Source organism: Amblyomma maculatum, unplaced genomic scaffold, assembly GCF_055883805.1.
Source record: "Amblyomma maculatum isolate TAMU_Amacu unplaced genomic scaffold, ASM5588380v1 scaffold_18, whole genome shotgun sequence".
Lineage (NCBI taxonomy): Eukaryota > Metazoa > Arthropoda > Arachnida > Ixodida > Ixodidae > Amblyomma > Amblyomma maculatum.
The window spans coordinates 8,736,422-8,752,201 of record NW_028146743.1 but is presented as its reverse complement, the minus strand read 5'-3'; the positions used below and the strand labels follow the sequence as shown (position 1 = coordinate 8,752,201).

General features: G+C 45.7%; 1 protein-coding gene and 1 pseudogene across 1 annotated transcript in view; one reads left to right on the top strand and one right to left on the bottom strand.

Annotated features, from left to right (window-relative positions):
- Positions 1 to 973: 973 nt before the first annotated feature.
- The window catches only part of LOC146171838 (uncharacterized), an 86,781-nt gene continuing 71,974 nt past the window's right edge, over positions 974 to 15,780 (bottom strand). The window contains exon 4 of the mRNA XM_084586348.1: positions 974 to 1,487. Within this exon, the coding sequence (XP_084442474.1) occupies positions 987 to 1,487 (501 nt within the window). The 3' untranslated portion in view covers positions 974 to 986. The remainder of the gene's footprint in view (positions 1,488 to 15,780) is intronic.
- Positions 14,772 to 14,920, top strand: LOC146171840 (U1 spliceosomal RNA; annotated as a pseudogene).

Below are 15,780 nucleotides of genomic sequence, written 5' to 3'. Positions count from 1 at the left end.
AGCCATGTACTGCTTTGGAGTGCTTGGATGATAATTATGAAACAAAGGTGGGCCTTTTACGAGCTCATCCTGTGCAAAAGACGCTGCCAACGTAGTTGTGTGCATATTATGTGCACAGGCTTTCACACAATCTAGGCAAAGGTCGGCACCTGTGCATGTCTTGTGGGAGCATCCAGCAGAAGCACTATCAATCCCACAGCACCCTTCTTTCACTGAGACGGCACCTTCTGCATATGCATCACTGCCTCCTTCTTTGAATGACAACTGCGGCACATACATAGCCTTTGCTTCCATGGTGGTTTGTGTAGCATCCACTTCTTTGGGGCCTCGTGTATCTTCAACCCTCTGTAAGCTCCGATAGTTGCCATTTTGCTTTGTACACTTTTTCGTGGTGCTGTCTGCCCTTGCAACCAGAATAAGACCGTCGGAAAAATCGGGAGAGTGTTGCTGGGACCCACTATCATTAGTCGATATGGGCTCTGTATCCTCTGCTTTACGCTTGCGAAATCCCATGAGAGGCTGTGCAGGCACAAAGTCATGTCCCGCTTTCTCACTTGCACGACCCTCCGATGTGCCGCTGCGAATCATGGGTTCTTTGCCACTCATGGTTTTCTTTGTCGGAATGTGCACAACAGATTTCAGCTTGCGCAGAATAGGCTTTGCATCAGCATTTCTACTGTGCAAGGTCTCCCTGATGGCTAGAGGCTTGCTGTGAACCTCGTTCTGATCTCCGGACAGAATTCGTACCTTTACCTTCGATATAGAGTCCGAAGGCATTCCGCCGCCGATCCTCTTCTCGCGCGCAACTTTACCTTCTTGCTCATCAGCCCTGCAAGTGTGTAGCTCGCCTGCAATATTGGGATCATAGGGACTGAGCTGCTCCGCTGGGCAGCCTTCGTCGTGAGTGTCAGGGCTTGGCAGGCTAGCTGGCACATGTTTGGAGCCATCTCTGTTCGTCTGTTCTGCTGACAGCTCCTTGGTGGTAGTCACAGTTGCATGCTGCGGCAGCACAGTGCAGGTGTCGACATGTTGGTCTGGTTGCTGCACATGAGTGGCTGACGGCAGGCCTCTTTCTTGACGAAGTCTGTCACGGTTGTGCTCCGCGAAGTCCGTGCCCATGTAGGGCGATGGTCCCCATCTATGTCTGAAGTTTGGGCGTGGACCAAATGGCCTTGGTGGTGGGCGTGGTGGAGGTCCTTGTATAAAAGTACCGATAAAAGAATGCCTCCAGGGCGGACGACCGTAAGGACCACGCATCGGACGCGACCAGCCACCACGAAACGGAGGGTGTCCAGCACAAAACCTAGGAGGTCCGGGACCGTCTTGATATGGTGCACCATACCTTCCCATGTTTTCGGTAAGGCGTGGCCTCGGCACTGCAAAACGACGCCGGATGCAGCACAGCGGTCCGAAGGGTAGCGATCACGGTTGAACTGGAACACAGCGGCCGCTGTCACCGGCCCTGGTACTGCTACAAAAGGGTTTACCTGCGCAGAAAAGTAGGAAGAAGTTCTGAAGTCACAACCTGCTATAAGCCTGACTCCATCGACGAGAAGTTTGAGCAAGATCAGCATGTGTGCACTCATCAAAAGCAATGATCAATGTACACTTCATGTTAACTATAACACTATAACTACAACACTGCATATCAACTATTGCACACTGGTGTGGGGTGCCGCCATGCAGGACACCAATTATTTGCTGCTTGTACAAAAGAAAGCACTGCATTTCAACACCAATGAACATTGCCTACACCCATCTAATGAACTGTACCCGTAGCTATGAGAAGTGGTTCATTCCTCACAGACGCACTGTGTTGCAGTCCTTAAAACACTATTAACATTCTTACTAAATGTTGGGAACCAAGGTATCGACTTGACGACTCTTACCTGAAGGCAAATATTAGACTTTTTCAAACTCCTGCCAGCCTCTATTTTCTATGCTTATTTGTCGATGATGTAATTTGCTTGGTAGTGACTTTTCTTTGTTGCCATTCCCTTTCCTTATGATCTGTGTTTAGTTTGCTTGTAATTCTTATAAGTACACTGAAAGAAAAAACTGACTATTTTTGTTAATTCACACAGATGATTTTGTATGGTGCTGCCTTGTATAGTCCTATTGTGCCCATGCAAGCTACCCGGATTCCAGCCGAGCCGAATTTCTAGCTTCTCCGGTAACACTTGTGACTCGAAAAGGTTGTGTGACCATTTTGATTGAAAAGCAACACGGACAAGCCGTTCCCACAGTGCTAAATTTTTGAACCTTGCGACTGCTGGTCGCAAACCGGCAGCCAATCAATGGCTGAGCTGAAGTGAACGGAAGTTAGTTTTACATCCGGCTTCTAGTCGCTGGTGAACAATCAAGATCCACAAGTCCCATGCCCAATGAGATCAATTAAGGAAAGCGACCCGCGGGCTGCACTTGCAAGGCCCACATGCAACAGAAGGTTGCACAGCCTTTGCTGCTCACAAGTGTGAATGGTACTTAATATGGCCAGGAAAGGCAACAAAGCAATGTGTGGGGCTCTCTTTCACTCACCAGTTATGTTTCTCACGAACCTGCAGAAGTAAAGAAAAATAAGGGGGTTGGGAGCAGCCTTATAGAGGCGTAGCCTCATCGAGGCTGCATCTACTCCTAATTTATGTAACCGCGGTGCGCGCAGAACTGCTGAGGCGCAGATGCAGCTTTGCCGGGATGGAGAGATCATTGCGCGCCAAAAGAGAACTCACATTTACCAAAGCATTAAACCGCGAAGCTTAGCTGTATGAACTGACTTTTTTTACCTGAGCTTTGTGGAGGCTACATCATGACAATGACCTAATCCAGACAAATATTTGAACATGGAATTCACTGTGGGATTCAATGTCATGAAGCAAGTAAGGTATAAAGGGCAACACGTCATATAGTTGAGTGTTCCCTATCAATTCAGCCAGTCTTCAGTTGCGCTGGAACCATACTAAGCGTACTTTTTTTCGTAGTTTGTCTCCCCTGAATGATGTTGCCGCGGCCGGGATTGAATTGAAGTGCTTATGATCAACGTCTGAATGGCCTTAGTACTAAGCCATTAGGGCAGATGCATGAAGGATGTTTCTGACAATTTGGTTACAATAGAAACTATTCAGAAAACAGAGTGGTAACAGCCCAGTAAAGTCTCGAGGAATTTTTCTTTGAATAAAAAGAACATTTAAAATGAGTCTTAGGATGGTGTTTAGTAGAAGGTTTTGAGTGCTTACCAGTTTAGTAGGCGTAGAATCAAGGGTACACAGTTTTTTTAATGAATGTAATAAAGCAATTTTTTTTCGCATCTATTGGCATTAAGCACAGTGCTATCTGCATTAAGTTTCGATTTTGACGGGACCCTTAACTGTCTAAGACGAGTATAGAAAGAGTTTGTAAAGCTATGCTTACCGGCTCTGCAAACGTTGGCTGGTATTAGCGGCCGAGAGGTCTGAAGGAACAAACCTCATTTGCAGACCCAGTTTGTAGTCTACGCTCACATGCATATTAGCCCTTCTTCCGCTTGCCACCTGCGATTACAGAGTTCCCGGCAGGATTAAGGTGGGTCTGATGGCAGACCAAGCAACAAGGATGACACCGTTGGCACGAACATATTTATAAACATATGCGTGTTACTAGTCAGCCAGGAGCACAACCTTCACACTCGAAGAAGCAAACAAGGAATCTACAATCACATGCGAGCGCCAAGAAGAGGACAGGGCAAGCAAGGCAACAGACTTCAGCGTTGCGTTTTATAGCACATGGCTGACTAAGGCCTTCTTGCGCCAAGCAAAGGGTGAAATTGTCTGCTTAGTGGAAGGAGACAGTTCAAGGTTACCTAGCTGATTGAAACCAAAGAAAATTGAACAAGGGTTCAGGGGTGTTAAAGCTTGTTAGTTATGCTTCCTTTGCAAACTAAACAATGGGGCAATGTAAATGAGTAACTTTCCTCCTAACAGTAAAATAGGGTGCCGTGTTCGTTATAAACTTGAGGGGAACGCTTTTCAGTTTCTGCAAGTTTTCTATTGCAACATGTGTGGTAATAGTGCTTACCCCTTGAGCCGTAGGTCCATTTATGATAAACGGGTGTGCCCATTACGAAGGTGACTTTGATTAAACGCTCTTGGTGAATATATAATTCCATTCTTCACAGACTTCACTAGGTGTATTCTGTTTACTTCTTTGTGCCAGAAATACAACTAGTCTCCTCCTCATCTTATATTGCTAGCATACATGGGAGCTGATTTCAATGGCAAGGTCCAGAAACTGAATGCAGTTAATAGGTATTTCGTGCCTGCAGGTGCTCGCGCTTTGTAAAATTTGCATTGCTAGAAGTACATTTCCCTCATTTCGCATCAGAACACGTTTCATATATGTAGATGATTGTCCTTTGATTGCAGGTGCTGTGCGTGCATTCGAGTAGGCTGTGGAATATACTTTGGTTTCACCCAGGTCTAGTGATCACACACGAAATACTTACTGATAACTGCCTTCAGTTTTTGGACAATGCCATTGAAATTGGTTTTCATGTGCGCTGATATACAAGGCAAGGACTGAAAAGGGATTTCTGTCCTATAATTCGGCACATTCAAAGCTGATTAAGCAGAATATTGTAGATGTATGCTTCAAGGTTATGATTAAGAAGTCAGGCAACCATAAGATCAGTGAAAGCATAGGCATGCAGGCAGCTCATCTGAGGACAGCTGAATTCGCAAGCTAGGTGTACGCATCGGTTGCTGAGAAGGTGCTCAGGATTGTTGTGAAAGGGAAAGAAAAAAAATGAAAAGATGGCCTGCAGTTATGCCTTATGTTCATGCTGCCACACATGCTGAAAAAAGTGACAGAAAGTCATGAAGTATTGGTCGTATTTCCTGTACCAAAAAAGCTGAAGAGCTTGTGTATAAAAGTTAACAGAGAAAAGGAGAGAAAAGAATGTCTTGAAATGTAAAGCACAAGTCTGTGTCTTGTATAGAAAGAGTGGTGTTGAAGATAACACTCCTGTGACACGGCCAATGTGGGCCAAACGTGCGAGTGCATGAATGAGAGGTTGCAACAGCATAAAGTCTCGTTAGTCACGACTGGCAGCCTGGCAGCGCATTACTCAAGGCATAAATGTGAACCGCTATTTAGGAGAACATCTATCCTGGAGAGATTAAGAAATTTGGTCGCATGTGAGGTAAGGGAGACTTTCAATGGCGTTGATCAAAAATGAAGGTGGTTATGTTTGGGTTTGTGGGGTTTAACGTCCCAAAGCAACTCAGGCTATGAGAGACGCCGTAGTGGAGGACTCCGGAAATTTCGACCACCTGGGGTTCTTTAATGTGCACTGACATCGCACAGCACACGGGCGCCTTGCTTTTCGCATCAAAAAACTGCCGCCGAAGCCGGAATTTCATCCCGCATCCTTGGGAGCAGTAGTCAAGCGCCGTAACCACTGCGCCACCCCGGTGGTTATGTGATGGATCCTTCAGTTGTATCGGCTGCAAAAGAAGCGTTTCTGTCAGAACAAAAGGGGAGACTGATGTGACGACTGCCATACGCTTTTGATTGTATTTTCACCTTTGGTTATTTTTTTTTCTTGGTTTATATCCCCCATTGATGTTGGGGAAAATGAAAATTAAGTGTAGTTGCTAGTCTGTGCTCGTGTCTTGTGCTGTCCTTTAGCATTATGTTAGCGCACCCTTATGTCAAGGTAATAACACGACCTGTTGAACCGGTCTTGGAGCGCCGGAAAAAGAATATGGCCACGGTGTGTTCATGCAAGGCCTTCACAGCAAGCAAGCTTCATTCCCTAGTAAGTCTGCAGCCCTGCACTGCATCACTAGGAAATGCTAATGGTGCACTAGATGCCGTGCGGGGAGATTAAGGATAGTAGAGTCTGGGTAGCCGACGCTGCACGCTCTCAGGCGGAAGTCATTTGGCGCTTGCGGCTTCCGGTGAGATAGATGCCGTAATATAGAGCCGCAGAATACAAAGGCCACGGACAGGTTATCCCACGTAACTTCAGCCAGGGTTTGAAAAATGAAAGGCACCCTAGAGAAATGGAATCTTATACATAATGCTTACAATCACACAGCGCGAGGACACACATAAATAAGAGAGGATAGAGACATCACAAAGAGACGACCGCACCACAATATATAATGGTAGCACCACCCCAACTGTACATCATACGAAAAATTGTACAGCACCTTCGGAAACATTTCAACTGTTTCCTACACGAAATATATCGCTAGCATGGTGGTTAAAACAGTTAAAACTTTTTTTTTTCTGCGTCATAAAGGCCACCGAAATATGAAAAAAAAAAATACCACGCCACGGGGCCTCGCCCTCAGTTATTGAACTGCTCTTAAGCGGGTGATGAATGTACAAGGTCGTCCACTTCTAGCTATAACACGGTCACTGCTTTCAAAGCAACATTGCGCCCGACGTAGGCATATATCGATGCAAAGCGATACGAGCACAGAAGGACCCGGGCGTGTTGCTTCACATGGCCTGCCACTAAGCTATATTGCATGGCTGAGTCGGACGCAATGACGCTTTGAAAGCAGTGACCGTGTTATAACTAGAAGTGGACGAGGCTGTACAAGGTCGGTTGCAGCGAGGCTGACCCGTGACAGGGTGTTACGCCTGATGTAGGTATCAAGACGGGCGGCTCTTATCGCATGACGGCGCAAATGCATGCTGCTGGCCGAGCGTTGCCGAAGCGATAGATAAAGCGTTCAAGGCTAGGAAAAAGGAAAGGATAAAGTTGCATTTTGATTCTGCATGAAAGGACGAAGCGCGTGGGTATACAATAGAATGCGACGACGTCTGCTACAATTCTGCCTCCGTAATTATGCAGATGGCCTTTTCGACTTGAACAATGATACTAGAACTTTAAACTTTAGCGTTCGAATAACAGCGAATAAATAACTCCAGGACAAAACTACGTAATGGTAAAAAATATATATAAAAACATTGGCTATATTTAAGCAAGATTGGGTCTGTCTTCTGCAGATCAACGACAACACTTTTCGCATTAGCCCCATTCGCTCTCCTTCTCACACTCACCAGTCCCTATTTGATTACACTTTGCACACTTCGAGAACCTGGTCGCCGCGGCTCGCGTTCGTGCATCTTCACCGTGAATGGAAGTACTGGAAGTGAATTCCAATGGCTGATATTCACTTTAACTTGGCCCATGGTACAGTGCCTAGAATGTACTTGCTAGTGTGCCGTGCGGAAGGGTCTCCCATTTGAAGTAAAAAATTAAAAATGGGAGAAGGTGGCCGCGCCGGCGAAACTTTGGCCTCCAGGGGCGCTGCTCATAGTAAAGGTGCAGTCGACGTGCCGTCGACGCCTTCGGCCGCCGGCGCGCCCTTGATTTGCCGTAGTTGCGCTGGCCATGCCTTCAGCGGTTCGAAGCGCTTTTGACGCGTCTACGCTTTTCTTTTGTTTTAGTGGTTCTGTTCCTTGCATTCATCAGAGGGAATTAAATTTGCAACGACTAATGATGCTAAAAATAAAGCATCAGGGCAGGGAAAAGACATGTTTCGTGCCGCTCTGTCGGAGTGGCTGCCGCTCGAATCGGTTTCCATGTTCGGTGTGCCATCGGACCCTGCGCAGCTTGCGGAGGGGAAGCGACTGATTAAAAGAAAGGAGCACAAGTTGGCTCCAACGTGTGTTGTCTGCGAAAAACATTTTGAGGAGAACTACATCGAGATAACGTTCACGGTCACAGACGGTCATCGTCAACGAGCTCGCTAGACACAGACCACGCCTTAAGCCCGAAGCCATGCCAACGGTATTCGAACATTATCCGAACCATCTTCTGCCTAAGAAGACATCGAAAAGGAAGGTGAGGAACCTCTGTGACCAACCGGTCGCTAAACGACAAAAGCGCAGTGCCAGTAATGCTGGCTGGTACAGATGACAGCCATGGGCCGTCAAGGATGTTTGACAATCCTTCCTAAAAGCCGGCAGCAGCTGAAGAGCCGAGCGAGAACTCATGCCCGCAGCAGCAGACGTGCAGAGCATCCGTTTGACTCAATTTCCACCACTGCAACTTGGACCAAATTGGCTATGTATCATACGCGCGTTATCGGGCCGAAAAAAAAAAAATACTTTGCCACTATTTGTCCATAGAAAAAATGGTAACTTTCGGAAGTTTGATTCCTGAATGCAGGTCTGCGGACGCTACCCAGTGTATATTCTCAAAAAAACGAAATAAACATGCGCGTAGATTACAACAACAGCTAAAGCTGAAGAGCTATAATACGCAGATTGCACTGGAGGGTCTTTCTTCCGGATGTGGCCTGAAACCTGATTCAGGAAAACACATATTCATGGGAATGTATTTTGCAGAAAAGTGTCGCTTGACCGTCGACTCTGAAGGGGATAGCTTAATGCAAATACCAGCGGAGGCTTACTCAGAAATAGATGCGCAGGAAAAGGAAGCAATCATGCAACCAGAATGCAGCAACATTATCGCGCTCTGAGAAGAGCAAAGAGAAAACTGGCTGGAGCGCAGAAGCAAGTGGCTCCAAAGAAGGCGCAAAATGAGGCGCTGAGTGAGTCTGCGGTTGAAGCTTTTTTATTTATTTTTTAATCCTGCGCGTGACCTAAACTTGATTGTGGCCGTACAATAACCGCTCGGCTGCTGAAACCGAAGCCGAAACTGGTGAAGAAAGTAAAATCAATTATAAATTACTTAGCGGTGCTGGCGAAAAACCACGTGGAGATAGGAATATCTTGCGCATCATTAGCAAGAAAATAAAATACCACAAAAAAATTGGTCTCTATACTATTTTAAAATTGTGGTGTCATGTGCGGCCTTTGTTCAAAACCTTTACGGTGAATTTCTACATTTTTACTTGTTTAAAGTTGCTGCGCCTTTTTGCTCAAATTTTACTGTATTGTAGACTTTGTAAAAAAAAAAAAGAATCAATGGTACAATCGCCACTTGTTTCTTGCCTTTCCTTCTGTTAAAAGAAGAAGTACGCCGCATAATCATTTATGTATGAATCAACAAGTGAATTCCTAATAGAACACACGAATAAAGAGTACGAAAAAAAAACTGAAGAGTCCGATTCAGATTGCTTGTATTATTTCCGCATGCGATCTCTGAAAACATGCTCGTGCCATGCTACGAAAAAGCAATATTGCCCTGCTTTTCTAAAGCATATATGTGAAGCTATGAAACGTCAGCGACCATGATGTATATCACTTTAGCAATAAGCAAAACTGAATTGCAGAAACGTGATGTAACATATCCGAAAGCATGAGACCCGTATTGACTTGACTGCGACATCGATATACCATATGGGCCATAAGAAAAGACCGAAGAGTAAATCAAATTCAAAGTTGGATTAATGAACAGTGTAAATATATTACGGGTATTTTCTGATACCAGGTGGGTCACACGGGCAGTAATTCATCGTCGGTACGTTTCGGCTTAGATCGCGATTGATAATAGTAATTGCCATAACGATCGGGCCAACCACCTGGGATATACTCGAGCTGACTGAGCACTCACTCAGAAGGAAGATGCACACGATACCCTACATCCGCGATCGCGATGCGTGGATCGCAATCGACTGGCTCCAGATCAAATAAAATCGCCATTAATATTTCATAGCAGCAATATATATATATATATATATATATATATATATATATATATATTGAAACCAGCTCGGACTCGATCGTTTAATCAAAACAAAGTATTGCAACCAACGTGGCAACTTTAGGTGATTCTTTCAAATTTCTTGTTTCGCTGGATATCAGGCAGTAAATATGCGTTCTGCTTAAGACCTTCTTCGGTTCAGCAGAATAAATAAAACAGTCAAATATAGCAGACTGGACCCGATAATATTTGTTAAACGCTTCCTCGAGCGCTATTTCAGCGTATGATTTTCTCCGCACAGTACTAGGACGGTACGATTGTCTTCCACCAAGACTATTTTTAGACAAAAAGTGCGCTCAAACCGTCAAGAGACAGGTTTCGCAGTGAAAAATGCAGCGCCTGACTATCCGGACCCATGCCGCCTATGCTGCCAAGGCCGGGAAGCGGAGCGATGGCACGGATGGATGGATGGATGGATGGATGGAAAATAGGAGCATCCCCTTTGAAACGCGGTGGTAGAAGTAGCTACCATGCTCATTTTTCTACCTATATCTTAATTATTGATTTAGATTGGTTAACTAAACCATCATTCTGTTTATTAAATTTTTGTTTCTACATTACTAACATTATGTCATGTCACTTCTCTGCTTTTAAGATACCAATCTTCCAGTCGTTTTCTGCTAGTTTCCACCGCCGGTTTATTCAAACCGGCCACTGGTATCTCTAAACCCCAGAGCTTCAGGAACAGTGACTGCGCCTGCATAAACTTCCGGATGGATACCATTACATTCGAGTATATTATGGTCAATTGTTTCACTGGAGTTACCACATACAGCACATGCGTCATCTCCATTGTTAAATTTCTTTCTGTAGCTGCGTGTTCTAGGGCACCCTGATCTAGCTTCAAAAACTAGGGCACTGCCTCGAGTTATCAAAGAAATCTTCCATCCTGATCTGCATTTTCCACTTTTGGTATAATTCCACACTCTGTTTCTTTTCCATCGAATTTATCCAATTTTTACCTTCTGTGTTTTTCACCTGTTGCTTAATGCTCTTTATTTCTCCGTCCTTGTGACTAGCATGCTTACTAATTAGTTTCCTAGCTCTTTTCCTCCATTATGAGTCAACGCTTTTTAAGTACAGGTATTTAAATACTTTAGCTGCACATCTGTTACTGTCCAATTTCCTCAGGCGTTCCTCACATAATATTTTACTCTGAGCTTCCCGTACTTCGAAAGATGCCCAGCACATTGCTCTCTGTACCACCTCATTTGTGGTTTTGTCATGGACACCCAGTGCTAATCGTCCGATGGCTCTGATTTATTTCTGATGTCTACTGTACCTCTGATTTTAGGCACAAAACCGCATTTCCGAAAGTAAGTCCGGGCACCATAATTCCTTTCCGAATACCCCTCAAAACCTCATACCTGTTGTATCCCCACAATGCCCTGTGCTTCATTATCCCTGCAATTCTTCGCTCTTTGGCCTTAGGTGATTGCTCATGCTTTCCAATGTACGCCAATCCTTCGTTTACCCATACCCCCAGATATTTATATTCTGCTACTCTGGGTATTCCATGGCCTTGTATTTTAAGACCCTGATCAGTTGGGCCGTTAAAAATCATCAGACCCGACTTAACTGCACTAAAACTGAAGCCTAGGGCGTCGACCCATTCGTCTCCGCAATACTTAACTAGATGCAATTATTCCAGACTCTTAGCTAGCAGCACAATATCGTCTGCATACATCAAACCGGGGAGGCGCTGCTCTACCGCCTTTCCACGTAATCTATATGACAGGTTAAAACATAGGTTACTGTCTTGTATCCTCCGTTCCAGGTATATCATATAAAGCATGAACAGCAGTGGTGATAGAGGACAGCATTGTCTTAATCCTGTGCATACTTTAACATCTTCCGTACTTCTTATCCCTTCCCACGTAATTTCTTTGTTATCCCGATATATTTCCTGTAGGAACTCTATTATCTCATAACCGATACCTTCTTTTAATATGTTCTACAGGAGTTCCCTGCTTACCAACGTTGCCGTACGCCCCGTTTATGTACAGGAAGGCCAAATACAACTGTCTATTTTCCACTCTAGCATGAACAGGCTATCATCTAAGCGCCTACCATTTCTAAAGCCGTTCTGAAGTTCTCCGAGTATCCTGTTACTTTCTACCCATGCTTGCACATTTAATTTCACCGCCTGCATGGCCAACCTGTACATAACAGATGTTATGGTAATCGGCCTGTAGGATTTTATGCGCATCCTTTCTCATTTCTCTTTATAAATCAAATTCATGTTACTCTGCCGCCAGCTGTCCGGAATTTGCTTATTCGTTATGACTGTTTCCAGAGCTTTTAACAACGTTTCCTTACTTTTTGGACCAAGTTCATTATACAGCTTGATCGGAATTCCATCTATTCCTGTAATGTGTTTTTAGGAAAATTTTTTTTAGCCCTTTTCCAGTTTAGATTGGTCAGTTCTAAGCTGCTTTGTATTCTGCTACCTTGTGTTGCTTCCTGATTTGCGGAGATTACCCTATCGTCGCTTTTAAATGACTGGGCTATAACTGATGTAATGTAGTTTACTGCGTTGTTTCCCTTTAAACAATTTCCCTCGTTATCTTGAATCCGATCCTGCTTTCTTTGATACTTCGTCCCTAGCCAGCTTATATGGTTCCAGAATTTTCTTGCTCCGCTTCTAGAGGCATCGTGTATGTCAGCCATCCAGCGATCGGTGGACGGCCTTATTTTACTTTGGACGAGGGCCTGCACCTCAAGTTTCTTTTGTCGATATGATTCCTATTTTTGGACTTCCCAAAGCACCGTCGAGCGGCGCTGCTGCTCCTGACAGGGAGCGCCATCTCTGACAGAAAAAACGAAACTGGTGATACAAGCGGCATCCCGTGCAAGTTTTCTCCTTTCGCTCGCTCGCTTCCGCGCACGCGCAGACGTCTCGACCTGCTTTGTCGCGCGGACAGAAAAGCACACACTGGACGCCGCCGGCTCATCTCGCTGCCTTCACGGCGTGCGCCGTGCGCTTTCTCTTGCAAGAGCACGCGCCTTGACGCGCCCCCGCAGGCGCGCCGCGACATATGCCACCTGCATCCCGTCTTGATTGAGCAACCTGACGCGTATTTTCTTGAAGGATACTTAATTATAGGCGGGGAACTTTTTATTCACGTCTGTACTGTAGAGCAGACGGGGATGAGTAAATATTGATTGCGAAGGCGTCCCACGTTAGCAAAAACGTAGGAAGTGCATCTCGAGGTAAGTCCGCTATTTAACTATATTGTCGTATATAATATGTTTAAAAACTGCTAAAGTATAATCAGTACTGTGAAATAAAGTGGCCCGCTCGTTGACCATCGTTTTGGCCTGTAGCATGCGATCTATATACTGATTTGTTTATTATTATGACGTTACCAAAGGAAATCTTGCAGTAGAAGAATAAGTATATAGTCCGGCCGAAGGAGGTGTTTCTTCAAAGACATGAACGCTAGCAATCTCATAAGCACATGCGTGATCCGTGCGCTGCACGCGACATAACCGGCTCGCTGGCTCGGAAGGAAGGTGAAATCCAAGCTTGTAGTACATAGTGTTTTATTTCGGTTCTTATTAAATGGTTGTGCTTCATTTATGATAATATTTGGTTTGCACTCACGAACCATGTGACACGAATGGGGTGCTTCATGCGAGTAGTGTCAGTCGAGCCATCGCTAGGATCAGTTTTGTACTGCACTTCCGACATATCTTCGTTAATAAATAATAATAATAATAATAATAATAATAATAATAATAATAGTAATTGCTTCACTTATTGGCCAATTTGCGAAAATTTGTGAAAGCGTCTCAGCAAGGCACGTTTTCCAACGCCGCCCCACCCCCGAAAAAAAAAAAGAAAAAGGCCTCGTTTCTAGATACTTTCTTGGTTAATCTAAAAATGAAAAGGCAGCTGTGGACACTTAGGGCACATTCACACATCAGTCTCGATCGCGGACGTCGCATCTGTTGATTTGGTTGCTTTCAGATCACTCACAAACCAGAGAGAGAGAGCACATAAAATCGGCAAAACTAGACACGCGAGGAGCGAAGAGCAAGATAATCTTCCATCCTCTTAACTTTTTATGCATGGTGTTAAACCACTGTACTTTTTTGATGCCTCTCCAAGCCATCTTTGTCAACTGTCAACATTTGTCAGTTTACGAAGAAAGGGGAAATTGGCTCTCTTCGTTTCCAGAAAGAAAGAGACTTTTCAGAACGCTGTCATGCGGTTGGGAAACAGGTCTTGCGGACACGCTTCCAAAGGAATCTGCAGTTTCACACGTGAGCCTCGTCTTTTGGCGCTTCGCCTACTATTTTGGCTTCCCATGACACAATGCTACTTAGTACATCCGTTTCGCATAAGCAGAAGCGTTTTTGTACCGCCAAATAACCGCCAGGCGCAACGCGATCGCCGCGCGTGCACAGGAAGCTAGCGGAGCGTCTGCTCCGGCGAAGCCCCATCGTTTCACATTTCGCCACCACGCCAGGAATGCGGCGCTGCCGTCGCGCGGCGAAACTTGAGCTTGGGACCTGTGCTTTCTTTGCCTCTCGGTGTTCCCTTGAAGCAGCTCGTCGTTGTTCAATAGCTTCCCCGATTTCCTTATTCCACCAGCTCCGTGGCTTCCTCTTTCCATTCCAGCGGTTTGCTACTTTAACCTCCTTAATTTTCCTCCTCATGAGTAGTTCTACCTGTTCCTAATCCCTTCCTCTATGTCTGCTGCTATCTGCGCTATTTGATGGTCGTTTAATATACAATCGTCGTTTAACATACAAGCACCTTAGCTATTGGTAGCGCCGCCCCGCGGTTGCGGCGGGAAGGCATCACCGCGGCGGCCACGCGAGCGCGCACCCTAGGCATACAAGCTGTATATTCTAGGCACTATACCAGCGTGTTGTGTGAGTTTTGAGCCATTTTGTGCACATATAATGGTCAGTAGGCTTTTACAAAATAGTTTTGAATTACCAGCTTGAGAGTTCGTAAGGAAGCATTTGTTATTATTCGGGTGGACAAGCAACACGGAGTAAAGGGAGGCACGTTCGTTTACTTCCGAACGGTCATTTTCGGAGCAGAACGCGGTATCTCTGTAGGTTAAGTCCGCGGCAGAGACGTCGTTCAAGCATACTTACGCCGTGCCGAGGCTACAGTGATCAGCAAGGGAGAGGTGCGGGCATTGCACTACGCTCGTACTGACCCCTGCCACTACCCCAAACTGGGGTAGATGGGGCATGCAATTTTTGGTAGTGGGGACTGCGTTCGCGCTATCCCCCTTGCTATACTATCAAAAGTCAGATTGTATAACTCATCGGCGGCTGTTTTGGTGCTGCTCCGTTACAGGCATTTCGGTAATGCGAGGTCGTTCGCTTAAAGCAGGGGACACATGTGCGAAAGCGTAACCGGCGTGTTGTAGCGAACGTCGCTTGCGAACTGCTGCCGCAGTGCCAGCGGGGACACATGGAGCACCGTGCGTCCGGCGAGCGAACTCCCTCAAGCTCCGCCCACAGCCGGCGGTGTCACTGCGCAACAGTTTGAAGTCTGCCTGGCTAGATCGTACAAAAGACAAACAGCGATGTTATCAGAAGGATTGCCTGCTATACTCGTGCAACAGCATGCCTGCACACGTACGAGGCTTTCGGCCACGATGCTTCCGCTGCGCGCCGGGCGACGAAATGCACAGATCCATACCTGCCCTAGTCGTCACTAGGCCTAGCCAGTTTCGCATCGCAGAGGAAGCGGACCGAGCTTCAGAACGGGCCAACGCTGTAATAAAGGATCGAATTTCATCACCGATGCACGGGGAAGGCCATCAATTATAATAAAATAAACCTAAGCGTGGTTTGCGCGACGCATTCAGCAGCGTAGCGAGCAGACGTTTAGCAATCGACCGGGCAGCAGCAGTGATTGAGTGAAAAAACTCGCTTGTGTCGCAGTTATCACTCGTAACAGCACTTCAGTGTTGGCCAGTGATCTTCACAATTTACTCGTCGTTGACAGTCCTGTATCCAGTGATGTTTTATTTACACGAAGAAACAATATTAAAGCATTTTTCAGATGCCAGCGGCCGGCGTGACTGGGTCAAAGGAAAATTTGTCGGGCTGCCTTTCCTTCGTCCGTGTCTTATTAGCGCAGC